Here is a 26,216-nt window from a genome sequence, read left to right on the forward strand (position 1 = left end):
AATTATAACTGATCACTTTTCTAAAAAAATGTGTTGAAACAAAAAATGTTTTGAACTGAAAAATTCCTTAACACCTTTAATTACCCTAAGATTAAATATATCGCACTCATATTCAAAACAATCTGATAAGCTGCAATAACACTTTTATCACGATTCATCATGTCAGGATTTCTGAAGCCAGTAGTGATTAACATACTGACCAAACCGGCACTCAAATTTTTTTTCTTGATTTGACTAATTTTGCGGCAACTATGACAGAAAAAATTTCGGAGATATATACGATTGACAATTTCAGTTCAACGTAAGCAAATTTATTTTATATTCTAATTGCAAATAATTGTTATGTAATAGAGCGAAACTTGCCGATAATGAATGTCAAACCCCCGATAATCTTGAAACAATCCCTAAGAAAGTATACAACCCTTATGAACACAGGAATTTAGAACATCCTAACACGTAATTTTATTCCAAATTTTTCGATTCAATCTAAAAGCTATTTATAGTTTTTCCGGAGCGTTGATGCACCTATTAAAAAGTTCTTTAGGAACCGGAATTTTGGCAATACCGAGTGCTGTGGCGGCTGCTGGGATTATTCCTGGTGTTGTTGGAACTGTCCTCACTGGGCTTTTGTGCACCCATACGATACATTTACTGGTAAATACACTTAATTGTGGGAAAACACTTGCTGCAACAATGGGATTATGCGATAGTGATAACAGTGTTTAAATAAATTTGATTTTGCTTATTTTAATTTAGAGGAGACCTTGTTAATCAATAATTTCAGCCGAAATGTAAGAATTTTAAACTGCAACATATAAAAATATTTTAGATATTTGCCTCGCAAGAAATATGCAAGAAAGCCAAAGTCCCAATGTTAGGTTTTGGCGAAACGGCTCATGCCGTATTTAAACACGGCCCAAAACGCGTTCAACCTTTTGCAAACTTCGCCAAGTAAGTAAGTAGTAGATTTAAATCCAAGAACAATTTGTACATAGTTTTTTAGAAATTTCGTAGACGCTTCTCTCCTCTTGACTTACTGTTCAGGGAACGCAGTTTACGTAGTTTTTATCACTGGAAACATTCAAGACGTAATACTTTAACCAATTTAATAAAACTGAACTAATTGCTTGCTGTAGGTTGTGAACTACCACCACGAAAATGTGTCTGATTGGCCACTGCACTATTACATTCTTATGCTTTTGGTGCCTTTAATAATATGTTGCCAAATCAGGCAATTGAAACACTTGGTACCATTCTCCGTCATTGCCAATGTTACAATGATTACGGCTTTTTTAATCACACTTTATTACATGTTTTCTGGGATTGGCGACATCAAGATTGACGATCGCAAACTCTTTAACGACATTTCCCTATTCCCACTTTTCTTCAGTACTGTTTTATTTGCTATGGAGGGAATTGGCACAATGCTTCCAATCGAAAATTCGCTGATTAAACCACAATTTATCGGATGTCCTGGTGTTTTAAACATTGCAATGAGTTGTGTGGTCACGCTTTACACAGTTATTGGTCTTTTCGGTTATCTACGATTTGGTGATAAAGTTAACGCAAACGTCATCGAAGAATTACCAAACACTGACATGTACCTAACATGTTATTTAATTTAAAAAATATAAAAAAATTATTTTTAGCGCAGCTCAAGTGGCGAAAATGTGTGTCGCCACTGCAGTTTTCTTCACGTTTATGTTACAATTTTACGTCCCTTGTGAAATAACATGGAGGAAACTCTCACAAAAAATCCCGAAAAACTATCACAATGTTTCACAAATTGCAGTGAGAACACTTTTAGTGTTATTTATAACGGCATTAGCTGTGGCTGTTCCAAAACTGGATGCTATTATCGGACTGGTGGGATCAATATGTTTCTCAACTCTTGGACTTTTTATACCAGCCGTTATAGACATTATCTTGAATTTGGGAGAAGACGGCGATTTTGGTTGCATGAAGTGGAGATTGTGGAAAAATATTCTTATTGTTATCTTGTCATGGTTTGCGCTTTTCTCGGGTAGTTACTATGCCATTAAAGGATTACTCGAAGATTGAAGGACAATGGAAATCCTAATCCAAACAAAAATATGACATACTACTTTTTACGAATGTGTAAACATATCAGCATCTAAATAAAATGTTAAGTCTTATTTTGTTGTTGTTTTATTTTGCAATTTTTAGTGCTCCTACAAATTTATTTCTTATTTAGAGATCACATTCTTTAGAAATATTTTCTTAGGCTGATTCCTCTTTATGAAACCATCACTTATGTTTCTGTTCGTTGTTTGCGGAAATAAGTTCGCGTTCGTTTTTTCATTGCACGCAGATCTACCAGTAATTATTTTTTTAGTTGCTCCAGATTCAAAAACTGTATTCCAGTCGCGGTAAACCATTAAAACTACCGAAAACACCATTAACAAAATTCCAAATGTCACCAATACATTTTTTAGAAGATGTAACATATTGATAAAATGGTACATATTTTGAAAAAAATTAATCACTTTTTCATCCAACTCCTGAATCTGAAACCGAGTGACTTAACGTGTTCAAAATTAAAAACGGAAAATTACTTCTTCCGTCCACAAAACTGGAAATATGCCTTCTCTCATGTTTGTTGTACCCAAGTGTTTATTTCGTTTGATTGGGACATTAAACTGGAATCTAACCGCATAATTTAGAATAATTCCACTTCTCTAAAACGTGGCAATTAATTCATTTGGTAAAACCATAGCTTCGGGTTTATACAGCTCCAAGTGTTATAAAAGACTCATGTATTTTTTTCTCGGGTGACAATCCTTGAACATAATTTAGGAGCACGTCGTCACCGAGATAAAAATGCGGGTGCGATAAAATAATAGCCATATTTTTGCAATTCTTTAAATTCATCGTTCCCTTAACGTTGCAAGACAAGGAACCTCGTTTTATTCCCGAAGCTTTGCAAAAACAGGAATTTTTTCTAGATGAATCAAAAGTCTCTCGACTCATTACATAAACAGAAGCTGGTACATCACGAATTTTGCTATAACTGTCGAATGGGAAAGCTATTGACCTGCAAAATTCACTGAAAAATGTGTAAATGACTTGGGTTGATGACATCGAGGGAGGAAATATGATCAAGTTTGATCCTTTAATTTCGTTGCATTTGTGTTTTAAACTCCAGTTATTTAAAGTTTTGCGTCCTTGGTACGCCAGTATGTGCCCCCTTTTATTATCATTGTTGCGTATCTGGATTTTGAAAGGTCCGTTTTCACTTACATTTATCTTGAAAATTTACAATTAAGACTATTAGTAAAAATCATAAAAACTTACATGATTGAAAATTGCATATTTTAAATCATTACCGAATGGTCTTAAAAACTCCGTTTGTTCGGTTTTTAAATACAAACAAACCAGACCTAACACAAGGGTGATTTTTAGTAATAAAAATCGCTTTACTAACCAGATTCGTTTGAACAGTTTATAACAATACCATCGAATAATATATCACGAACTTTTGCCTTAATGAATAAATCATAATCATCCAAAAAATGCTCAAACACATCGTCGACTTTGCTAGTTTGGTGTTTAATTTGATCCTCAATATTATTCCCAATAGTCTGGAAAATTTTATTAATTTGAATCGCTTAAAAATAATTTAGTGTACGATCAAAGCGCTGTTTATTACGGTAACAAAATCGTTTTCGGACCGTCCACCACTTTCCTCTGCGTTGAAAAAAAGTTGGGTTTTTTCAAAAAAATCAAACGTGTCCGATGTTTCCGTGTAGTTAATAATTGTTCTAAATTTAAACTCACTTAAATAAAAATATGAAAAAAAAATGCAACGGTGAGACCGTTATTACTTGTAAACGTAAGGGCCAATTTCTCTCACAATAGGTTTTTCTCCTTTTTTTACTTCTTCACTGTTTGTAACGTCTAAAAAGTAAATTTTGAAAACGGTTTTTACTTCCGGTTTTAAAAATTCGTTCAATAAAAACGACCCGTTCTGATAGACCGCCTGAAAATTTTTTATTACAATTTGTTAACACACGTGGTATTTTACGTGTAAAAGGTAAGAATTTTCTATTGTGGGAATCACATAGAGCGAGGATATGACCCCCAGGACTAAGGCGAAGCAGCCGAAAATACCGACCGTGGGAGGGCACAGAGTATACATTTTAACTGCAGTAAATTTCTGCAATATTGATTTTGTGTGTGCATGTCGTTTGAATAATTAATTTTGAATTATAAAAAATGCATTCTAAATTTTCAATTTTGGCGCGCGCAGATAGCGCTGCTGCTCCTCAACCAAATCGGGCTAACTCGGCACATGTCATTGTCATTTTTGTGTATGGTTTTGTGAGTGAAGTGAATTTTGTTTATTTTCACCAGAATAATAAAAATAGACGATGGAATGTTTGTAACGTGTTCATTTCCGCTCAATTTTCACAAAACCGGCAAGTTCCGCGCATAGAATTGGTTCAATGAGTGGCAGTTTGCCCATTATTTATGTTTATACATTTTTGTTTTGATTATCTTTCGTTGGTGCATTCTTACCGTTCGTCTCAAGTATCCAAAGATTAGCCTTTCTAATCTTTCACAAATCACTGTTAGCAATGTTAAGCCACAAATGAACTAACTACAAATGAAATACTCAAAAAGATGTGCCTGCATTCTTTTATCTTTGTTGTGCCTCGTACAAATAAATCAAGGTTTGTGTAAACACAAGTGGGATGATTTTGTATGTTTTTCCCGTGTTTTAGGACAATTTACAAGTAACCCCCTGCTTTTGTATTCCACTACAAAGGATATCAGAATTGCGAATACGACAAGGAATAGCAATAATAAAATAACGACTTCACTGCTGGTGAAAAATTTTACAGAAGGCCCGGCTATTGACTATCATTATGAGGAAGAAAAGATTTGTTGGACTGACCATGGACTTGAAAGCATACTATGTGCTCATTTTAATGGCACGGAGGTCAAAAATAAGGTAACAACTCACAAGAAACTAAACTGCTAATACAGAATAATAAGAATACGACAACTTGTTTTTTACGTATTTATGATGCAATGAGATACATGTGAGAACAAGCAGATAGTAATTTGATTTGAATAAATAGTTTTTATCTTGGAAGGAGGTAAAAGTGGAATTTGTTGATTGTAGCATTAATTGTCAACATACCGTGCCTTCATTTAAATTCTTGATTACAGTAGCCTATGATTTTAAGTTGATAACATTTTGATACTTAGTATTGCCAACATAATTCCAGTCACAGCCCACTTAAGGGTTACTCTCTAACGTGTACAAAAATTACGAATTTTTAAAACGTTGTAAAAAGTGTATTTTCTCATTGGAAAAATTCTTTACTCTGTTGTAACATGAACGACATTATTTAAACCGCTAAAGTGATATTTTTTCCATAAAGTGATTAAGTTCTATTAAAAAAGTCTAATTTAAAAAAAACACTTTCCCAAAGCGTAATTTCTTACTTTTTATTAATTTTATAAAATAAATTTTTTCAACTGAAACGATCCTTTTTATGAAGTAATCTACACCAAAATTAGAGTATTTTTTCACGAGATATAATAGGTCTTCAAAGATAAATTTTTGGCACTTTGGATTATATTTTTTGACATTAGGTAGCAGAAACGACTGCTTTTGCAGTATACTATTGATTGAAACTATTAAAATTTATTAAACCTGTTGAAAAAAAATCAACAATTAAATAACTAAAAAAACTTGCATATTTGACAATATTATGAAAACAAATTAAAAAATCTATAAAAATTAAGTCGCTTGGAAAAACTCTGACTTCATTTTTGAGAGAATTTGTCCGACAGTTTTAAATCACTTTGTATATCGGATAAATATCCATAAATATAAGATATTATGATATTGTATTTATGTAAATATGATATTTGGCAACTCTGATTATCACATTTTTAGGATTTTCTCGATTAATGTTAAGTAATAATAAATTAAGATAGTTTTTATTATCTTTGAAATTAATGTAAAAAACATCAATAGCATTAGTTTACAATGAATTTTCTCATTTCTATCAGGTTGAAGTAGTCAGCACCGACCTCTTATCACCAGTAGGACTCGCGTGCGATTGGTTCACAAGCAAATTGTATTGGTTAGACAGTGAAACCAAACGCATTGAGGTCGCTACCATGGAAGGCCTACACCGTAAAGTGCTCTTCTGGACTGACATCGATCAACCACGTGCCATAGCTCTAGCCCCCATGAAAGGGTACTTTCCATTTTTTTGTGGCGGCCTAATTTTATTTAATTATTTTAGTCTAATGTTTTGGACTGATTGGGGCGAAGTCCCAAAAATCGAACGGGCGGGAATGAACGGAGACCCCGCGACGAGGAGGGTCATTGTAAATACTACGATAATATGGCCTAACGGCCTTACAATCGATTATGAAACGGAAACGATTTTTTGGATTGATGGGAGTTTGCAATTTCTTGAAAGCATGACGTTTGAAGGAACGAATCGGACGACGGTTTTGAAATCGGGGTTTCAGTATCCCTTTGCTTTGACGATGTTTCAAACGAAAATTTATTGGACCGATTGGAAATCATGGTAAGAAATCTGCAAAGCTAAAAACCATCGTCCATTTTAGATTATAATTTTCAAATTAAGTTTTTCGTTATAAAAAGTTCGAAATGTCATTTTCAACTTTCTTTTGAGATTTTTTCCCTGTTTGGTGAATTTATTTATTTATCGTCTTTAGGTGTATTCACTTATACGATCAAAATACGAAGCAATCCAAAGAATTAATCGACCATTTAGACTATACCGTACCTATGTATATACAAGTCTACAACGAATTGAGGCAACCAAAGCGCCCACACGCGTGTGCAAGGAACAACGGCGGTTGTTCCCACCTCTGTTTATTGTCCCCTAACCCTCCGGGCTTTACATGTGCCTGCCCTTATGGAATTAAGTTAATTGATAACTTGACTTGTGCCAAGGGACCTCAGGAATTACTTCTGTTAGCTCGACGAACTGATATTTGTTTAATCCACATGGATTCACCCGACTATACCAATAAAATTCTACCTCTCCACGACGTTAAATACACCATAGCTGTAGACTACGACCCTGTGCAAGGCTACATCTACTGGTCCGATGACGAAGTTAAAAAAATACAACGAGCTCGTCTTAACGGCTCCGACCAATCGGACGTTGTTATCGACGAAATCCAACACCCAGATGGCATTGCAGTCGACTGGGTCTCCCGGAATATTTATTGGACGGATGCCGGGACTGATCGTGTTGAAGTCTACCGACTTGAAAAGAAATACCGAAAAGTGATCATTTTCGACGATTTGATGGAACCCAGAGGTATTGCAGTAGCGCCAGAATTGGGTTGGTTGTTTTGGTCGGATTGGTATGACAAGAACCCCAAAGTCGAAAGGGCCAATTTGGACGGTTCTGATCGTACTGCCATTGTTTATGAAAATTTAGGGTGGCCAAATGGCATTACTTTGGATTTGAATAAGGGAAGATTGTATTGGTGTGACGCTAAGACTGACAGGATTGAACATGCGAATATGGATGGGGGTGATAGAAGGGTGCTGATTAGTAATGATTTGCCTCATGTTTTCGGGTTTACTTTGATGGGCGATTTTTTATATTGGACTGATTGGCAACGAAGGAGCATTGAGCGGGCCCACAAAGACACAGGTATGATTTTAAAAGAACAAAAAGATCGATTTTTAAATTATTAAATTTAAACTATCTACGGGAATCGAATTGCTTGACATTTTTTTATTAATTTTATTGCAATTTGAGCTACAAATATTCATTAGCATTATTATTCGTTGTGTTTATAATTAAGATTAAAATCTAATGATCGTTTTTCTGTTAAGCAGCCATTCCACGATAATTGTCAACTTTTGTAAAAATATTGATCTAATAAAATTGTTACTTAATTTTTTATGTCCCGTCCGTAAATATCACTATTTTTTATTTTTATCATACACTTTGTATTACCAGTTTTCATAAAAAAATATTCATAATATAATCTGCTGAGTAAATAGTAAAAGTATTCACAGACTTTTTTTATTTATTTTAGGCCCAATTTTACTAGGCGCATTTGTGTCTTGTCCGTAATCAGTTATTTATAACGATTTTTGGAACATTGATGCTCTATGGACGTTTAAATTAATATCAACACTGTAACTGTTACTATCTTTTTTTTAAATAAGTTATTTTGAGAATTATGTCCCGTCCGTAATCATGAAACGGCTGTAACCAAAAAACTTAATGTGTTGCGTTAGAAAATTTAAAAGTTAATTTTTAATTGTAATTGATTATTATTTAACAATGTGTCTAGGTGGGCGCAGAGAGGTAATTCTCGACCAAATCCCGAACGTAATGGGGTTAAAGGCCATAAACTTGGGTGATTTTTCTGGAGAAAATCTGTGCAGTAATAACAACGGCGGTTGTTCCCAATTCTGTTTCTATTACCACAACAAAACGAAAGTTTGCGCTTGCGAATTGGGATATGAGCTTGCTTCAGACCGTCGAACTTGTACAAAACCGAAAATTTTTCTGTTATATTCGAAAAAGAACCAAATCGGAATGATCGGTATTGAAAATCGCGACAACGAAGTTGCCATACCATTAACTGGAGTTAACCATGCTAGGTATTTTATAATTTGTTTGCGGTTAATTTTTGTTTATTTACACATATTTGTAGTTCGGTAGCTTACGATACCAACACAATGCGAATATACTGGAGCGACCTGACCTCACGTACAATAATGCGATCGTTTTTCAACGGTTCGGACACCGAAAAAGTGGTCGATTTAGGTTTAACGTCGCCGGAAGGTATCGCGATTGATTGGTTAGGGTTGAATATTTATTGGACGGATTCTTTTGCCCATCGAATTGAAGTCGCACGATTGCAAGGTTCAAGTCGGAGGACTTTACTGTGGGAGGGCAAGGTTTACGATCCTCATAGCATTGTTGTGGACCCTCCTAACGGGTAAGTTTTAACGAAAAAATAGCGGGCGAATTAACGCAAATGTAGTTATTTGTATTGGTCGGAATGGGGCACTTCGAAGTCAATTAAAAAATCGGCAATGGATGGGAGTGGCGTTAGCCCCTTGCGAGTTACCAAAGAATACGCCGCTGATTTAACCCTTGACTACGACAGTCGGCGGCTGTATTGGCTTGAAACTAAATCTGCGATGATTTTATCCGTCGATTTGGACGGTAACGATGAAAAAATCATCGTCAAGGATAATATTTATATGCCGGTTGGGCTAACACTGTACAAGGATTTTATTTACTGGAGCAATTCTGGTAATAATCACTAGTAAGTTAATTATTAACTATTTTAATTGTGTCCAATTTGAAGATGAGATTATGAAAGCTAGTAAAATAGACGGTTCAAATCGCCAAGTTTTGCATAAACAAACCGAAATCACTGATCTCCAAGTCTATCACTCCGATTACCGGGGTCGTAATCAATGTGCCACTAGTAATGGGGGCTGCAGTGATTTGTGTCTAGCTTTGCCTGCAAATTCGCCCGAAGAACCGACTAAATTTACGTGCGCTTGCCCCACTCACTATTCACTTGTGAACAACGAGTGTTTACGTAAGTTAATTCACAAGTCAAAAAAAAATTAAGTTAAATGTTACAGCTCCGAAGCAATTTATGATTTATAGCCAGAAAAACTTAACTGTGAGGTTGTTACCGAGTCCGACCGGTTGTTTGGAAGCAGTTTTGCCAATCCAAGGACTTAAAGCGATCAAAGCTATTGATTTCGACCCAGTCCAGAATTTTCTATATTGGGTTCGTATTAATTTAAAGTTAAAGAATGTAATAATGGTTGAATTAAATGACAGATTGAGGGAAAGACGCATTGTATTAAGCGAGCCGACGCCAGTGGTAACCATGTTTTAGTCGTGGTTCAAGGAAATAAAGAATTGCAACCGTTTGACCTGGTTGTGGACCCAATTGGACGGTTATTATTCTGGACGTCGTCACAAAACGTTATCAATGTTACCCGACTTGATAACACTACACCGTTCGGAGTCGTTGTACAAAAAGACAACGAACAACCGAGACTTTTGGCAATTCATGCAACAAAAAGGTTTGGCTTCGTTGTGTGGTAATAAATGTTTGATTTGTTGTTGTTTTAGGCTGCTTTTTTACACTGATGTGGGGCCATCTCGACAGTTGGTTCGAGCTCGACTGGATGGCTCACACAGTTATGCCATCACGAAAGAAGCCGATATAACTGCCATAGCCGTGGACTCGGAGAACGATTGCATTGTTTGGACCCAGGGTCAAAGTATCTACATGAGCAATATTGAAGGCGAAAATCAGTAAGTAAAAATCGAAAAAAAAAAATTTTTATTTTTATTTTGTGTATTAGGCACGTGTTGGTGAACGGAAGCCAGGCGAAAATAACCCAGTTGACAATCCTGTCAGGGTGGCTCTATTGGATTGACCGCGAATCGACCCAACTCCATAAAATCGAGCTCCAGTCTGGAAAATTGAGCTCGCCGCTGTCCCTTCTCGCATCACACATTGTCGATTTAGTCTCAGTCTCGAAACCAGAGCGCAATCACTCCTGTTCTCAATTCCATCAAAAGAAATGCTCACACTTGTGTATTTTCAACGGAACGAGCCCAATATGTGCCTGCCCCAAAGGCAATGTGTTGAAAGAGGACAAGCGAACGTGTTCGGCAATACAAAATTGTGGCCCCGATCGCTTCACTTGCGTTTCCGTGCCAGCAGACCAGGACAATTGCATTCCGATTTCGTGGAAATGCGATCGCCAGAAAGATTGTTTCGATGGGTCAGACGAGTTGAATTGTCCCGAATGTCCCAAAGATCAATTCAAGTGTAAAGATGGGTCGTGCATTAGTTTGGCACATGCCTGCGATGGGATTGACCATTGCGCGGATAAGTCGGACGAAGAGGCGTGTTGTCGTGATGGGTTTCAGTGTCCCAACACCCAGGAATGCCTCCCAGCTAATTTCGTTTGCGATAAAATCGACCATTGTGCCGATGGGTCTGACGAACATCCCAGCCATTGCAACAATGCGAGTAAATTGAAGGTTTCGTCGAATGGCGTTGTCTGGATCATACTGGGGGCCTCAGGTGCGACGATGTTTATTTCCGGAATTCTGGTCTATTTGTTAAAGAGGCGTTCGAGTGACGATTTGAACGACCAGTCGGAAGATTCGCTAAGTCCGATGCAACCAAAACCGCACATTAAAATACGCAAAGGTTAGTCCAATTATGATAACTAAATATTTGAACAAAAGTACTTTTTTTCAACTGTATTTGAATTTTGGATTTTTTTAAATCGTTTTCGATAAAATGTTTACATTTCCTTTATCTGGTACTATAGAAAATTTACTTTAGGTAGAGGTATTTTTCTTTCATTTCATTGTTCTTAAGTCGTAGATGGATAAAACGGACATTTTATTTGCACAAAATATGTTAATTTGAGTAAAATTAATTGTTTTCGTTAACTAGGGATCCCCGACGTCGTCCGAATGTCCATGATGACGGGCAGCGAGACCAGCTACGACCGCAACCACATCACCGGCGCCTCGAGCAGTACGAACGAATCAAGCCTGACCTGTTACCCCCGCGAACCCTTGAACCCTCCCCCAAGTCCTGCCACAACCCGAGGGAGCAGCCCCTCGTCCAGGTACCGTCCTTACCGACATTATCGGTCAATAAATCAACCGCCTCCACCTACGCCTTGTTCCACGGATGTTTGCGATGAAAGCGATTGCAACTATCCGACAAGGAGTAGGTACGACGCTGGGCCGTTTCCGCCCCCGCCCACGCCCAGATCTCATTGCCACAGCGAAAGCTGTCCGCCGTCCCCGAGCTCGAGGTCGTCGACCTATTTTAACCCGTTACCGCCTCCGCCGTCTCCGGTGGCGTCGCCGCCGCGAGGCTACGATTCTTGATGTTGTGATAACAAAACTTAACTCACCAAGATGGAAATTCACATTGTGCCTATGCATTTATGAATTCGTGTAAATAATATTTAAAAATTTGATTTATACTCCAGACAGACTGTTAATATCTCTCGTTAAGTAAATATATCTAGAGAAATGTTTTTAAGCAGCGCCTAACCTTTTGAATCTCTGCCATACAATCCTGCCACAGATCACTTACAGATGTGTCACTCGTCTATTCATGAATGAAATTGCATATGGCGTCGCAATGACCTCGGTGGTCGAATGTGATTGGCGACTTCAAGCAAAGCTGTATTTATGAATGATTCTGGAGTCGCCCTTCTGGTGAAATTGTTGGTACTAATCAGTATTGCCAACTCATTCCCCTAAATTTTTACTACGTGTTTACTATGATAGTAAAATCTATTACGTACCCTTAAAATTGTTATATTATTATTATTACAAAGTGTGTTATAAGTGTTTAATTACATTACTAGAACAAAGAAAATGAACCCTGTTGCGTTTAAAACAATTTCCAGTACAAATATGGTAAAATTGAGTCCATCTTAAATTTGATCACAATTTTGATGGTCGAAACTGTTTTATATTTTTTATATTAAAAATCATTAGAAATGAGTTAAATAACGACACTGATTCATATTTTCAAAAAAACCTTTATTGTTTCAGCCATAAAAATATTTTTATCGTTACAGCAAATGTGACTAATATCATTCAATAATATGCACGTCCAAGGTCAACAAGCCTCACAGCGCGCGGGAAAAGAGTGTCAGATCTGGTGCTAACCTCTCTAATCTGTGGTGGCACTGAAAATTGTTAGTTGCTGCTGCGGTGTTAACTGTCAACTGTCAACGCTCAACGCAACAGACAAGTAAAAAAGGCAAACTGAATTATCGACCGCGCGCGCTCCTGGTCTAGATGGCGCCATCCATATTATCGTTTTGAATTAAACTTAAAGGTTAAATATTTTTATAATAACCTTTTTAGTATCACAATTACAAAATTAAAAAAAAAACTTCAAATTTAGTAAGTTGTGTTATAAAAACAAATTATAATTAAGTAACAATAATGATATTGTTGGTTGCCTATCGGGTTCGAACCCCCGCGGATCCAACTTTTTTTTTAAATTTCGTAATATTGCGCAATTTGATGTATTATTGTAGCTGATTAGAAATTATAATGGACAAGACATAAATAGCTCAGATAGTAAAGAGTTAGACAGATAATTACAAGGTTTTAAGTTCGATTCCTATCGCCGCTTTTTTTTTTATTGAGAATGCAGTTGTTCTTAAATCTGAACTGGTGAGATCTCGAGTGGCCATAGAGATTGAGGACCCACGAAGATTGACGAGCAACTGAGTGCTGCCAAATATTCTCAAAATATTTCTCGGTTTTGGGACTCTTCCATCTATTCATGACTTACAGTAATATCGAACAACAATGACCTGTCTGTCCTGTTGATTCGCCAAAGGCTCATGAGTCGAAGACGAATTCAGGATTGATGGTCGTGCCGATGATTCTCGTCGATAGACACATACCTATAAACGGTATAAGCTGTCGTGAAAGAGGAGATGCTGTAAGAATAGATCGGATTGTAGTCGGAATGAAAACGGGGAATGTTTTGCACTTATTTTTATTAATTCTGTAAATATTCTGAATCCAAGAATTATCATGAAGGCATAGTCGAATATTGGGGTGTTGAATTTGATAATTAAGACACAAACCGAACATGTTTACGATAACATTAAAGTTTTAATAGCGATCTCTAAATGAAAATCCATAATGGAGTGTTCAGATATTTTAGTAGACTTCGAACAATTAGGTGTATCTTTTTTATGTGCGTATAATAGTTGAATACAGTTGGGGTATGCAAAATTTATTTGGTAATCATTTTTAACACCTTTGCCATGCGCCAATTGGCTTGGTCCAGAAATGAAAAGCTATATTTTTGGGGTAACTAAAAACTAGGGAATTTATAAAGGTTTTTCCTGGTTTTTAAAGTAATTTTACTTGGAGTGTCGAGGATTTTAAGTCGCTTTAAGTTGTATTTCATTGATTTTTTCCATGCGCCAATAAGCTTGGTCCAGAAATGAAAAGCTGTTTTGAGGTGTGTGAAATCTAGACATTTTGACAATGGTTTTGAGGTAATTTTACTTGATTTTTGCATGCGCCAATTGGCTTGGTCCAGAAATGAAAAGCTATTTTTGGAGTGTCTAAAATCAAGGCATTTTGTAAGTTTTTTACATCCTTTTCGGATGGTTACTTTTGGGAAAACAGTAAATTTGTAGGATTCTACCGTTTTTCGTGTGCCCAACTTTTAGTGGCCTACACATATTTGGGAACTTTTAGGGTGGATAAAAATTCATGATTTTTGAGAGGTTTTAGGCCCTATTCGGTTGTTTGCTTTTGGACAAACAGCTAAATTTGTAAGATTAAATTTGTAAAAATTAGCTGAACTTGGTGAACAAACGGATTTTGGTAACAAGTAAAATTGCATTTGGAAATTTAAATAGAATTTTATTATTAACACTATAAACAAATCATTAGCAGAATAATAAAATAAGTATTAATTTTTTTAACATAATAAATTATAATAGTGTATCACTACAGACAGATTTACTTATTCCTTCACTTCCAATTTGATATGTTATAAAAACTTTCTTCTCCTCTGTCTCGAATGACAAACCAGCGTAAATCTTTATTGAAATGTGTTTATAGTCAGGTTCATCAAATATAGTGTAATATTGCTTCTCAAAAATTTGTTGTAAAGCTTCATATGCAGACTTGGAATTCATTTTGTATTCAAAAATGATTCCAACGTTCTTACTGATTATCACCATATCTAGGGTATTGGCTATCCCTGGTCCTTTTCTTTTTTTCTTGATCTGGACCTCACTGTGTGTTTCGAAGTATCTGGAGTTATATACCAGAGTATACAAGATGTGATGAAGTTCTTTTTCGTTCATAATAATCTTCTGAGAGAGTAATCCTAATACGGCCTTTGCAAAATCAACAAATGCCCTCTCACTTGTACTTTGTAATAGTAATTTCAGAGCACTTACATAATTTTGAACAGATCTAGGGTTCAAGCGGAATTTACGTATAACTGCCAGTGCTTCACTATAGCAAAGGTTGCGGACATGTTGCTTAATTTCAAAATTAGGTATTTTTAAAACACAAGATGTCGAGTCATTTTCAAAATCAGCCCCTTCTTCATCTTCATCTTCGGTGTTTGTTTCAATTTCATCTGTTTTCTTATCAATTGACAACATATTAAAGTAACCACAATCAGCCAAGAATTGCAAAAATAACTCCACATTTTCCTCCGATATTTCATCAAACTGCAAACACATAAGTTCCTTTAGATTCGTTAGATTTTTTTTTTTTTTTTTTGGAGAGGGGAAATGCTTTTACGCATACCAGACTAGGTCTGGTTATGTGGGACTCGGTCGGTAAGTGTGCAAGCCGACAATACCCACTAAAACCCCTCGCGTCACCTTAGGGATCGGAACCATTTGTCCTTCATCCCTGAACGCACGCTGGGCAGCCATGCCGGTTTGCATGGCGCCAGAGAAAAGAAGAGGGCGCTCCGGGGATTCCCCCGAAGTGATCCATTTGATGGAATCTGAAAAGAGCAGATTCGGAAGATCTGAGTGAGAAGGCATTTTTCGATCACAAGAGAGCCATCCTTGGCCTCTTGCATCTGGACGGACCGTTTTTGTCGTAGTCAACGGCCTCTCGGACCAGGGGGTTCGGGTGGGCTTCCGCCTTCGAAAAGGCTCGCTCGGCGGTCTCACGGAAGAATTCCTCCATCGTCGGCATCTTCGCCTCTCGGTGCAATTGGTTGTTGCGAACAAACCACGGGGCGTTGAATGCTTGACGGAGAAATTTGTTTTGGAAGGTTTGTAACTTCTGCATCCGAGTCTTACAGGGCGCGAACGCCCAAGCCACAGAAGCATAAGTTATGGTAGGTCGGATTACTGATTTGTACAACAAGAGCTTGTTGTCAATTGACAACGCGCTCCGCCGACATACGAGAGATCTCAGCATTCCCGTGGCCATCTTGCCCTTCGCGAGTGCGTAGTCAAGATGTGGGCCGAAGGAGAGTTTTTTGTCCAGAATGACCCCGAGATATTTGACCTGGTCAGACCAGGGAATATCTGCGTTGAACATTCGAACAAACCCATCAGGGCTGACTCTACGTCGTGCCAACAAAAGCGCTCGGCTTTTGTCGGGGTTGACGTTTATGAGCCACCTGCGACACCAGTTTTCGATGCGTTCCACAGACTCCTGCAAGTAGCGGGTAGCCATGTAGGGTTGCTTCGATCTGGTGAGAATCGCTGTGTCATCTGCGTATATTGCCAGTGTCGTACGGTCAGTTTTTGGGATGTCGTGGGTGAAAATGGAGTAAAGAAGGGGTGAAAGGACGGAGCCCTGAGGGACTCCAGCTTCCAACTCCTGGGGATCTGAAACAGAGTTATTGATTCTCACCTGGAAACGGCGTCCATCGAGAAAAGATCTGATCATTTGAACCATTGCGAGCGGAATGCCAGTCTGATGGAGCTTATAAATAAGCCCATCATGCCAAACCGCATCGAATGCTTTTGCCACGTCGAGAAACACTGCACCAGTAACTTGCTTGCGCTCGATACTGATGGAAGCGTGCTCTACGACTCGTAGTAGCTGATCAGTTGTTGAATGATTCGACCGAAAGCCGAATTGTTCATCGGGGACAATGTGCCGCTCCTGGGTGAGCTGGAGGAGGCGGGAGCGGATGAGACGTTCTGCGACCTTTCCCACAGCCGACAGCAAGCTGATTGGCCTGTGGTTCTGGGGAAACTTTGGGTCCTTCCCCGGTTTCGGGATGAAAATGACCGTTGCCATTTTCCAACGTTGTGGAAAATATCTGAAACTGAACATTGCATTTAAAATACCTGTCAGTTCGACGATGACTTTCAGCGGGAGGTTCTTGAGAGCCCTGTTGCTGATTTCGTCTGGTCCGGATAGATTCGTTAGATGATCGACATTCACCGATTTAACTGTTCTTATCGTAACTTCACCATTAGAAATAAGTTCCTCAATTTTTTCTCGAACTGAAGGTTCCGCAAACAGCTTCCCCAGATTTCTTACATTACCTGAATCAATCCAGAAAGAGGAATATTTGAGCCTACCGGTTGTATAAACGCTTTCCAAAAGATTCAAGACTGACCAGCTACTGAATATTTTCAATGGGCTATTAGATACCATATATCCATCATACCATTTCTTAATTGTTTTGAATGTTACTTTCCCACAAGCAGCTTTAACTTCTGGAAGCTTAAGTAGCTGCTTTACCTCCTCATTCGTAAATCCTAAGTACGGTGCGTATCGAAAATCACTTAGGAACGGATCATTATCCGGAGCCTTCTCAGGGGATGCAGCAAGAGTTATAAAACATTAACTCTCATTAACTCTTGCTGCATCCCCTGAGAAGGCTCCGGCCAACCGAACACAAGCAAAAATTAATGAGCGTTTTATGAAATCATTGAATTTCAGCGTATTAGCCATGAAATGTTTTAGACAATCATTAATTAATCCAATGTCATCTTTATTCGGACAAGACTCGAATACCAGGACTACCGCAGGAGCATCGTACTCATCGATGAGTATGAAAACTTTTTCCTCATAATGTGTATGTAAAACTTCCGATAAAAATGTTAAGCTATTTACCAAATGAGCTTCTCTTAATGTGACACACTTTTTTTTAACGTAGAAATTTTCGAAGTCTTCAACGTCAATGCTAGACATGTTCAACTTGTCGCTTGCCCAGGCTAAAGTACCATCATCAGTCTTCTTCATCAGGTATGAATGTTCTCTGAATGTACAATATCAATATCTGAATGTATCAATATGTATCACAGGATGAGATCTGCAGTGCTTTGAAAAAAATCGTATTTCTTCAGTACAAATCTTAAGGTTCTCAAATAAACTTTTTTGTCCCAGTAGAAACTGCTTCAACATATCCATGAGGGTAGTTTTTCCAAAAGCTCTAGGTGCCGTTAGTAATACTATTTTATAAGTATCACTTAAAACACATTTGATAAACAGGGTCTTGTCCACAAACGTAACTGTCTCTTTGATTGTGGCGAATTCATGACTTGCCAGTTCGGACAGCGACTTTTCTGAATCCTAAAAACAGAAAAAAATTACAACTCGTTACTAAATGCATTAGCATAGTTGTTATAAATAAAGTGATTAGGATTATTTTTGTGGTTTTTAAATTGAAAGTTTCTGAAAATTATATTATATGTACTTATTATTACTAATAATAAATTATTGCCACCGTTAATTTCTAATACAGGAGAGTTTTACTAATGATTGTGAATTCCACCAATAAACCTGACTGACTAAATATATTTCTTACCCTCACCTTAGAATCATTTAGAGAAGAACTCTCGGAAGAACTCTCGTTCATTTTTACTTTGGTTCGGCTACAATCTGTAATACAAATAAGCATATAAATAATTAAGTCTTTTGTCAATGAGAGCAGTACACAAAAGAAAAGTATAGAAAAACCTCAACAGCAGCCTATTAAAGTGTTGTATTTTGTTCTGAAATAAACAACTGTATTATTGTAAAGTGGAATTTTTTACTCGTCCTCTGAAGTTCCCCACACCCTAAAAGATAATGAAACAAAAAGGAACAAGCAAGGTCATTGCGTATCAATCTTTTACTCGCCAATTAAATTGCACAGATGGAAAGACATCGCGCAGACCACTAGAAACAAACTGGTTGATACTAACTATGAAGTAAAACTTCCATCACCAGTGTTATTATTGCTAATTTTTTAATTCAACAAGATTAAATTAATAATCAAATTAAGAATTTTTTTCAGATTTGCTTGTAAATTTTAATTTTTAAACCTCGATGAACTTATAAATTGTGCAAAAAGTACTTTTTTTTCACATTTAAATACCTGTTTGAATTACGATTTGTTTAATTGCTATTTCTTACATTGCTTGCAACAATAAGGTTTTATATTAATTTACACAATAAACCATATATTTGTTTATTATAATCCGAGTAGTATGAAATAAACTGCACAATAATTCTTTTTTTCTATATCAACATTTTTTTAAATTATAGAAATATTCACTACTATGTTGGAAAATACAACGTTCAGTATCTAACGAGTAATACAAAAATTTCTACAATAAATTAAAAAATGACCAGTACTAGAGAAAACAAAATTGTAGCAGAATATTATACACCATTAAAAACAAGACAACCATCTGAACTCCAGCAATTTAAAAATAGTTACAAATCTTTTACTCAAGATAAAAAACTAAATATACCAAAAAATATCAATGAAGTAACTCAAATGAGAAATCGTAACTTTGCTATCGAATATCTCAATTCGACTGTAAATAAAAAACTAACAAAGACAGAATTTTGCAAATCTAAAAGTATTTCCAGAAATTCCCTCAATATGGGACTAAATTCAGTTGGCATAAAGATTGCATGTAAAACGAGAACAAATGAGAACAAACGGGAACAATCCGGAACAAAAGAGAACAAATCGGAACAATTGGGAACAAAAGAGAGAAAAAGCAAAACAAAAAATAAAAAAATATTCGATAATGTAGAACACAAAGCAGGTAGGCGTAAACATATAAGTTTAGATGAAGAAGCAGATAAATTAATTAGTAAATCTTTAGAAACTTTTCAGTCATAAATGGACAAACTAGTTTCATACATTCCCAACGATGAGAAAGAAAAATGGAAAAAAGATTTAAAACCTATTATTACTGAAATAGACAGATTAGAAGATGGAGCAAAAATAGTTGGTTTCAAACAAGAAGTTGTAGATAAATATATTGCAAGAAAAGCAGCTAATTTATTCCTTGAACAATTAATTATGACTGACTGTGAACTAGAGTCCGCTAATAATAAAATAGATGAATTGGAATATAAATTAGATAACTACAATAATTACGATCCTAAGAAGCTAGCAGAATTAAGAAACAAAACAGTAGTAATACCATCAAACATCGATGATGTAAAGAAAAGAACTTTGAAAATATTTGAAAGACATACTAAAAATATGAGAGCAATAAATGAAAAAAGTCAAAAATTGTAAATTAAATGGAAAGTACTGTATTCAAGAATTTAAATATATTCAATGAAGAATATCCAAAATTCCAAAAAAAGTTTTCAAGTCTCATTCAACAAGTTAATAAATTAAAAATTATTATTTTTGTTCTTATGTTTATTATCGTAATTGTAATTATTGTTTTCTTAATTTATTACCTCAACACTAATAAAAAATAGCGATTTATTCAACAATGTCCATGAACGTACCTATGATGATACTAATACGTGTCCATAAGCTAACGTATCTGTAGAATCAGGTAAAAGGTATCTTTTATCATCTTTCCAACTTAGAGACTTTTTCCTTACTTCTTCAGTAAATATATCATGTTTATGACTTCTGATCACTTTCTGTGTATGGAAGTATTCTTTTTGATTAAATAAGCAATTTTTGTAATCTTCAAAACTTATTTCTTTCTTCAATACTGCTTTCTTGATACCTTTTAATTTTTTCGAAACAGACGTTTCAGTTCTGTAACTGTACATTTTTGACCTTAAACCTATGCATTCTAATATCTTAATACCATTCAATTCATCTTTGAACTTCCCTATTACTTCCTTATTTTTATCAGAATATAATGGATGATCCTTTGGATAATCAGCTGTATCAAAATAGTCGGGATTGTTTTTCATAAATTCATAGAAATCGGAATTTTTAATCTCATATATAAAACTATCAGTATCTCCATAAAGAAGTTTTACGTTTTCATTGAATTCTTTTTTAATTACATTATAATGGAAGTTATACATTAATAATTTCGATAAATCTAACACAGCTTGTCCAATATAAATTGGTTTATTAAACAATACTTTTGTTTTAAAATTGTGAACTGCTGCCAGGTGTTTGCTAAATATAGTTCTGTGTTTAAAATTAGGTTTGTTTATCGCTTTTTGTAGTTTTTCTTCATCACAATATAATTTAATATTTTGTTGGTTTCTAACAGATTGCATAGACTTACCATATGGGGCATTAACCATTAATTTCCAGAAATCTTTTTCAAAATCATTTTTGGCTTTTTGTCTTTGTTCAGTATTAAATTTTACATATGGTGCTATGAAATTTGACTGAGTAAATTTTATACCTCTGTGAACCTTTCTTATTCTAATACCTAAATTTTTGTAAAGTTTTAATGTTTCGTAATGAATTATATAATTTTTCTTATCATAGAAATGACAAAGTAGTTTTTCTACTTTTCCGCCCGGAGGAATTCTATTTTCCGGAGCTAAAGGGAGATCATTGAATTTGTTATGAATAGCTAAATCTACTGGAAATGCTAAATCGACTTCCAAAACATAACCCGTATCACTATCTGATACCAATATACCGTCGACATTTTTAATTTCATCACAAGTCAACCATTTAAAGTCTTTTTCTGGTAATTTCTGAGATAAAGCCCATCCATAGAGATTATTAGCATCTATATAGATAATCTGAGTATTTTCATCTGCTTGCGAATACCTGTTACTACACTGTGAAATACCTCCTCTAATTCCCCTTTCAAAAAACAAATACATTTCATAATCAGTTAATAATTCCAACTCCACTGAAGTATATTTGAGCATACAGTCCCAAGCTAACCCCGGCGTTGTATAATACCAAACAGGATCGAGTCCATAACTCTTTTCCAAACATAAGTCTCTAAAATTTTCAAATACATCAGTTAACAGCAAAACATCTAGTTTTAAGTATAAATCATGCCATTCACCCAAGTTTTTAATTTTAAAATGTTTCCATACTTTCACTGCATGTTTGAATTCTTCTTGAGAAATTCCTTCTTTTGTGAGCGAAGAATAAAATTTATCTATTGATGGAAGTTTTGTTTCAGAAAATTTCTCAAAAGAATCCATGTATTCATAAGGATATATTCCTTTTCTAATTATCTTGCTTTTTTCTTTCCTAAATAACACATCTAATTCACTATTTGAAAAGTATTTAATTATTTCTCTCAACTGACTTGATTCCAGATTAGATGACAAATTGTCTAGGCTACTTGCTAAAAATCTAAATGAAGTATAACAAATTGTCCTTAAAAAATCCAACTTTTATATATATATATATATATATATATATATATATATATATATATATATATATATATAAATGAGATTGTTCACTTACTTCCAAGTATAAAAAAAAATACCTATTGTGCGATTTGGACCTAAGAATAGTGTTGTATCCACGATTTCGTGATACTTCAGAAAGGGGAAATATTAATATACTCGGTGTAAAATTCAACAGATTTATTCTCTACAAACTTCCAACAACTTACAACGTTACAACAATTTACTTTTAGCTCTACATCGCGTCTCCTTCCCTCATTTTTGTGACGGTCCTTTTTAAGAAGGAAAAACTACCTGCTCCCAGAAGGGGGGCGTCACGAGCGGTTAAGGATTGAGGGTTGCACATTTAACAGGAAAGTGAAAGTTGTACATTACAACAATAGAAACAACTTACAGTACGAGTCAGCGTTAAGCAGACATTTTCTCTGCGATATTTAAAAACCTTTACAAAAACACAAATTCAGATAAGCAATTTTGCCTACCGTACAACACGTGTTACAACTTCCTAGTGATAACAGTATAATAAATATAATTATTCTAGTTATTATGTAATTACTGCCATGTTTTGGACGCGAAAACAATTACAATATAAAAACCACGTGGTCGTGGGTCAGGATTCAGTTATTTGATTTACTTTAATTTTAGACACAATCGTTGAAAATAAACATAATGTCAGACGAATTACATTTTACTTATAACATTTAATAAATATCAAGACAATCAAGACTTACCTGTTAATCGATGCACAACACGCTCACGACGCTCACACGCTGCTACTCTGCTGCTACAAGGTGTCAACCACAGAACAGTAAGGGTTAGTTCAAACCGCTGCCAACGGTCGCACGCAAAAACCCTAAAAAATTCAACAGATTTATTCTCTACAAACTTCCAACAACTTACAACGTTACAACAATTTACTTTTAGCTCTACATCGCGTCTCCTTCCCTCATTTTTGTGACGGTCCTTTTTAAGAAGGAAAAACTACCTGCTCCCAGAAGGGGGGCGTCACGAGCGGTTAGGGATTGAGGGTTGCACATTTAACAGGAAAGTGAAAGTTGTACATTACAACAATAGAAACAACTTACAGTACGAGTCAGCGTTAAGCAGACATTTTCTCTGCGATATTTAAAAACCTTTACAAAAACACAAATTCAGATAAACAATTTTGCCTACCGTACAACACGTGTTACAACTTCCTAGTGATAACAGTATAATAAATATAATTATTCTAGTTATTATGTAATTACTGCCATGTTTTGGACGCGAAAACAATTACAATATAAAAACCACGTGGTCGTGGGTCAGGATTCAGTTATTTGATTTACTTTAATTTTAGACACAATCGTTGAAAATAAACATAATGTCAGACGAATTACATTTTACTTATAACATTTAATAAATATCAAGACAATCAAGACTTACCTGTTAATCGATGCACAACACGCTCACGACGCTCACACGCTGCTACAAGGTGTCAACTGTCAACCACAGAACAGTAAGGGTTAAGAAGTGATAATTCCCTAGTAAATCACTGGCAACACCAAAGCCAGTAGATATACTAAAGTAACGACACGGACCTTGACAGGGCAACAATAACGATTATACACTCTACAGATGGCTCCACCATCAAAATTCAACAACGTACGTCAAAAATGTCAAGATTTTCTCACGTCTGAAAAATTGGTGAATCAGAACAATAAATTCGGTGATTGTCTATAATTTCACCCTGGTTATTACTGTTTATGTGTACAGATACCATAAAACCTTCAAACCTGTGCTTCACTCATGTAAAAATAAATCATATAGTCCCTAAATTCAACTGAACATTGCAATGAGAAAGGCTTTTAGAATGCGCAGAATACAGCACCTCTTATGGACATTTCGAAGAAGGTGCCGGCGCTTCAACAGTGAATTCATTTCTTAAAGGAATTTGAACTTTGTATTTAACGAAAAATCCAACAACACGTTTTTAAATAATAGTTGTTGAACTCAAAAAAGTTTGTTACCTACATTTCAAATTTTAATAAACTGTTCCCTTAGTGTTTTTTTAGGTTATCGTATTTAATTACTCCAGGATTTTAAATTGATCGATTTATTTTTTTTTTAAATTAAATATAATTTTTTCCTTCAACACTATCAACAACTGCTATGAAACCAAGACATCTTTCGCAACAAGAAAAGTAAATGTTTTCAATATTACCCGAGAGGTAAACAGCAGAGGAAATCAGTGTACAAAATTGAGTAAATCAAGAAATTTTAAGGAAATCACTTTAAAAATTTAGGGAAAATCAGAAGGAATCATGATTAAATCTCAGGAAACCATCTGGTGTACAAAATTTGGGGTACGGTTTACACCTCGATATTACCTAAGAAATAGAAATAATACAACCTGAATTTCTTTTTATTATTTAAATTTTGTATAACATCGTTGCTGTAAATAAGTGGCTATAAAAAGTCCACTAAACTTCGATGCGCTACGATTCCCAGATTTAGATGCATTAAATTTTGTGAAACGAAGGTCAGTGTAAGCAGAGCGGTCTTAAATTCTTTCCCATCTAATCTAATAATTTAGAATGAATTTTCAAGGAAGTATTGTTTAAATCTACCTGAAATACTTAATGAAAATTTGGTATCTTAGAAATTTCTCTTTCAAGTTGATACCTACCACTTTACATTTCTTAAACAATTTTTGTTTGAATGAGTTTCCAGTATTCTCACACAGACGTGCTTCGTAATGTGGACGACTTTGAACAGTCTGGAGGCCCCTTTGTTTAATGTTTAATGTTTAATGTTCACTGAACGGTAAGTAAAAGTAATATAAAAATTCAAAATTTACTAATTATTTATTCATACTAAAAGTGAAAAGTACAATTGCTACAGTTGTTAATTGTAATACGACTCGTTTGCGCACAATTAGAACTGAATCAGTTGCATTAGTCACAGAACTCAGAGGCCGTTGTATATTACTCCTATTATTATAATAGTCATGTTATATAATTCCTCTCTTCTACAAGTCCCTGAGACTCTTAATATCACAGTGAGCTAAAAATGTTCAGTAGTATTTTTATCGCAGTTTGCGAATAACTATACCTTATTAATCAAAATTCTTCATCAGGTGCTTCATTTAAGAATTTTTCATATCGTACTTTTGTTTTTTCCGGAATTATTGCCGATCATTTCAATATTCCAGGGTTCTTCTAACAAATTCTCTGTTTCCGAATCGCTCATTATTCTTTATCAAAAAACACCGCTGCACTTTCAATCAATACTTTTTATCGAATTAATCGACAACTGGCAGAACACAATTTTTGTTTGTTTGGCAATAATCCATAGTAACACAGAGCCGTCTAAATTCGTAATCTCAATACGTTCATTTTATTTAAAAATTATTTATTTATAATTTTGACACTGATACTGATTCCGATCGTGCAAAAAACGTTATAAGCATGTCGAACAGTAACAAACCCTTACCGTTCTCTATACTTAATATACTATAAGAACAATTTCTATAACGGAAAAAAAATTGATTTTACAGTAAATCCGTTTTTTAAACGAGTAGGCCGATGTGTCAGCGACCATCGACCGTCTTCTGTTTAATAAAAACGCTCAAAACTCAAAATGCGTTATTCGTTATTAAATTTTTAGGCGCTGCACGATTGAGCGTATTCAGCGTATTACGTGCGTGCTTACCCTTAAAAAATAAACTTAATTTGGACATAATAATTGTTCTGTACACTAGTGCGTAGCATGCAAAACGAATTTCATTTTTTTAATTAATAAGAAAATTAGCATAGACAATATAATGTATTCAATCCGAAAACGACTGAAAATCCATTATAGACGTTTTGGTAAGATATTCGCGTTCAATCCTTCTCTGTATCGTTCCAATTTTAGTATATGTACCGCCGAAGCGAGTAATAGACTTAATCCTTACAAAGAATCTCTTATTGGAAAACGACCCTCAGTCTCTTTCACAACTAAGTTCCGACCATAATCCGGTAATTTTCGAAATTTGAATAATTAATTATAATTATAATTATAATTATTAATTATAAATTATTCAAGTAA

The 26,216-nt window shown here is 35.3% G+C and overlaps 3 protein-coding genes and 1 long non-coding RNA gene across 7 annotated transcripts; 2 read left to right on the top strand and 2 right to left on the bottom strand.

Moving 5' to 3' along the window:
* The first annotated feature begins 154 nt into the window (after positions 1-154).
* LOC664380 (proton-coupled amino acid transporter-like protein pathetic) lies at positions 155-2,156 on the top strand. Its single transcript, XM_970387.5, has 7 exons — positions 155-301; positions 352-456; positions 504-654; positions 830-951; positions 1,004-1,088; positions 1,137-1,600; positions 1,650-2,156. The coding sequence occupies exons 1-7, from the start codon at positions 252-254 to the stop codon at positions 2,059-2,061; spliced, it is 1,389 nt and encodes a 462-aa protein (XP_975480.2). The 5' UTR covers positions 155-251; the 3' UTR covers positions 2,062-2,156.
* On the bottom strand, positions 2,150-4,278 carry LOC103312743 (sensory neuron membrane protein 2). 2 transcript variants are annotated; one of them, XM_015979307.2, is made up of 8 exons: positions 4,046-4,278; positions 3,846-4,000; positions 3,650-3,782; positions 3,446-3,602; positions 3,316-3,401; positions 2,752-3,267; positions 2,577-2,699; positions 2,150-2,528 (listed from the first exon to the last, which is right to left on the bottom strand). In XM_015979307.2, exons 1-8 carry the CDS (start codon positions 4,157-4,159, stop codon positions 2,208-2,210), a joined length of 1,605 nt encoding a protein of 534 aa, XP_015834793.2. In that variant the 5' UTR covers positions 4,160-4,278; the 3' UTR covers positions 2,150-2,207. The 2 variants fall into 2 exon arrangements, with proteins under 2 accessions (XP_015834793.2, XP_015834792.2); XM_015979306.2 differs by having other exon boundaries at positions 3,650-3,797.
* A 66-nt stretch (positions 4,279-4,344) lies between these two features.
* arr (arrow) lies at positions 4,345-12,105 on the top strand. Its single transcript, XM_008194004.3, has 14 exons — positions 4,345-4,694; positions 4,746-4,975; positions 6,049-6,239; positions 6,288-6,578; positions 6,730-7,685; positions 8,338-8,650; positions 8,704-8,991; positions 9,037-9,311; positions 9,367-9,606; positions 9,653-9,804; positions 9,858-10,105; positions 10,155-10,340; positions 10,391-11,250; positions 11,503-12,105. Exons 1-14 carry the CDS (start codon positions 4,628-4,630, stop codon positions 11,946-11,948), a joined length of 4,743 nt encoding a protein of 1,580 aa, XP_008192226.2. The 5' UTR covers positions 4,345-4,627; the 3' UTR covers positions 11,949-12,105.
* A 5,300-nt stretch (positions 12,106-17,405) lies between these two features.
* On the bottom strand, positions 17,406-25,548 carry LOC107397779 (uncharacterized). Of its 3 annotated transcripts, XR_010335418.1 has the most exons (5): positions 25,239-25,544; positions 23,571-25,190; positions 22,880-23,001; positions 18,367-18,434; positions 17,406-18,125 (listed from the first exon to the last, which is right to left on the bottom strand). It is a non-coding gene; the product is annotated as an uncharacterized LOC107397779 (long non-coding RNA). The 3 variants fall into 3 exon arrangements; XR_010335417.1 differs by lacking the exon at positions 17,406-18,125 and having other exon boundaries at positions 18,192-18,434; positions 25,239-25,542; XR_010335416.1 differs by lacking the exons at positions 17,406-18,125; positions 18,367-18,434 and having other exon boundaries at positions 22,314-23,001; positions 25,239-25,548.
* Positions 25,549-26,216: the final 668 nt, after the last annotated feature.

This window comes from Tribolium castaneum, chromosome 9 (genome assembly GCF_031307605.1).
Source record: "Tribolium castaneum strain GA2 chromosome 9, icTriCast1.1, whole genome shotgun sequence".
Lineage (NCBI taxonomy): Eukaryota > Metazoa > Arthropoda > Insecta > Coleoptera > Tenebrionidae > Tribolium > Tribolium castaneum.

What these genes read in the sequence shown, in the direction of transcription:
- LOC103312743 (XM_015979306.2), bottom strand. Translation starts at nt 4,159, where the DNA reads ATGTATACTCTGTGCCCTCCCACGGTCGGTATTTTCGGCTGCTTCGCC. An exon ending in TAATAAACAGCGCTTTGATC is followed by an intron (nt 3,603 to 3,649) that starts GTACACTAAATT and finishes AAAATTTTCCAG; the next exon opens with ACTATTGGGAATAATATTGA. An exon ending in AATATGCAATTTTCAATCAT is followed by an intron (nt 3,268 to 3,315) that starts GTAAGTTTTTAT and finishes TAAATTTTCAAG; the next exon opens with ATAAATGTAAGTGAAAACGG.
- LOC664380 (XM_970387.5), top strand. Translation starts at nt 252, where the DNA reads ATGACAGAAAAAATTTCGGAGATATATACGATTGACAATTTCAGTTCA. An exon ending in ATTGACAATTTCAGTTCAAC is followed by an intron (nt 302 to 351) that starts GTAAGCAAATTT and finishes GTTATGTAATAG; the next exon opens with AGCGAAACTTGCCGATAATG. An exon ending in CCTTTTGCAAACTTCGCCAA is followed by an intron (nt 952 to 1,003) that starts GTAAGTAAGTAG and finishes ATAGTTTTTTAG; the next exon opens with AAATTTCGTAGACGCTTCTC.
- arr (XM_008194004.3), top strand. Translation starts at nt 4,628, where the DNA reads ATGAAATACTCAAAAAGATGTGCCTGCATTCTTTTATCTTTGTTGTGC. An exon ending in GCACGGAGGTCAAAAATAAG is followed by an intron (nt 4,976 to 6,048) that starts GTAACAACTCAC and finishes CATTTCTATCAG; the next exon opens with GTTGAAGTAGTCAGCACCGA. An exon ending in GCTCTAGCCCCCATGAAAGG is followed by an intron (nt 6,240 to 6,287) that starts GTACTTTCCATT and finishes TAATTATTTTAG; the next exon opens with TCTAATGTTTTGGACTGATT.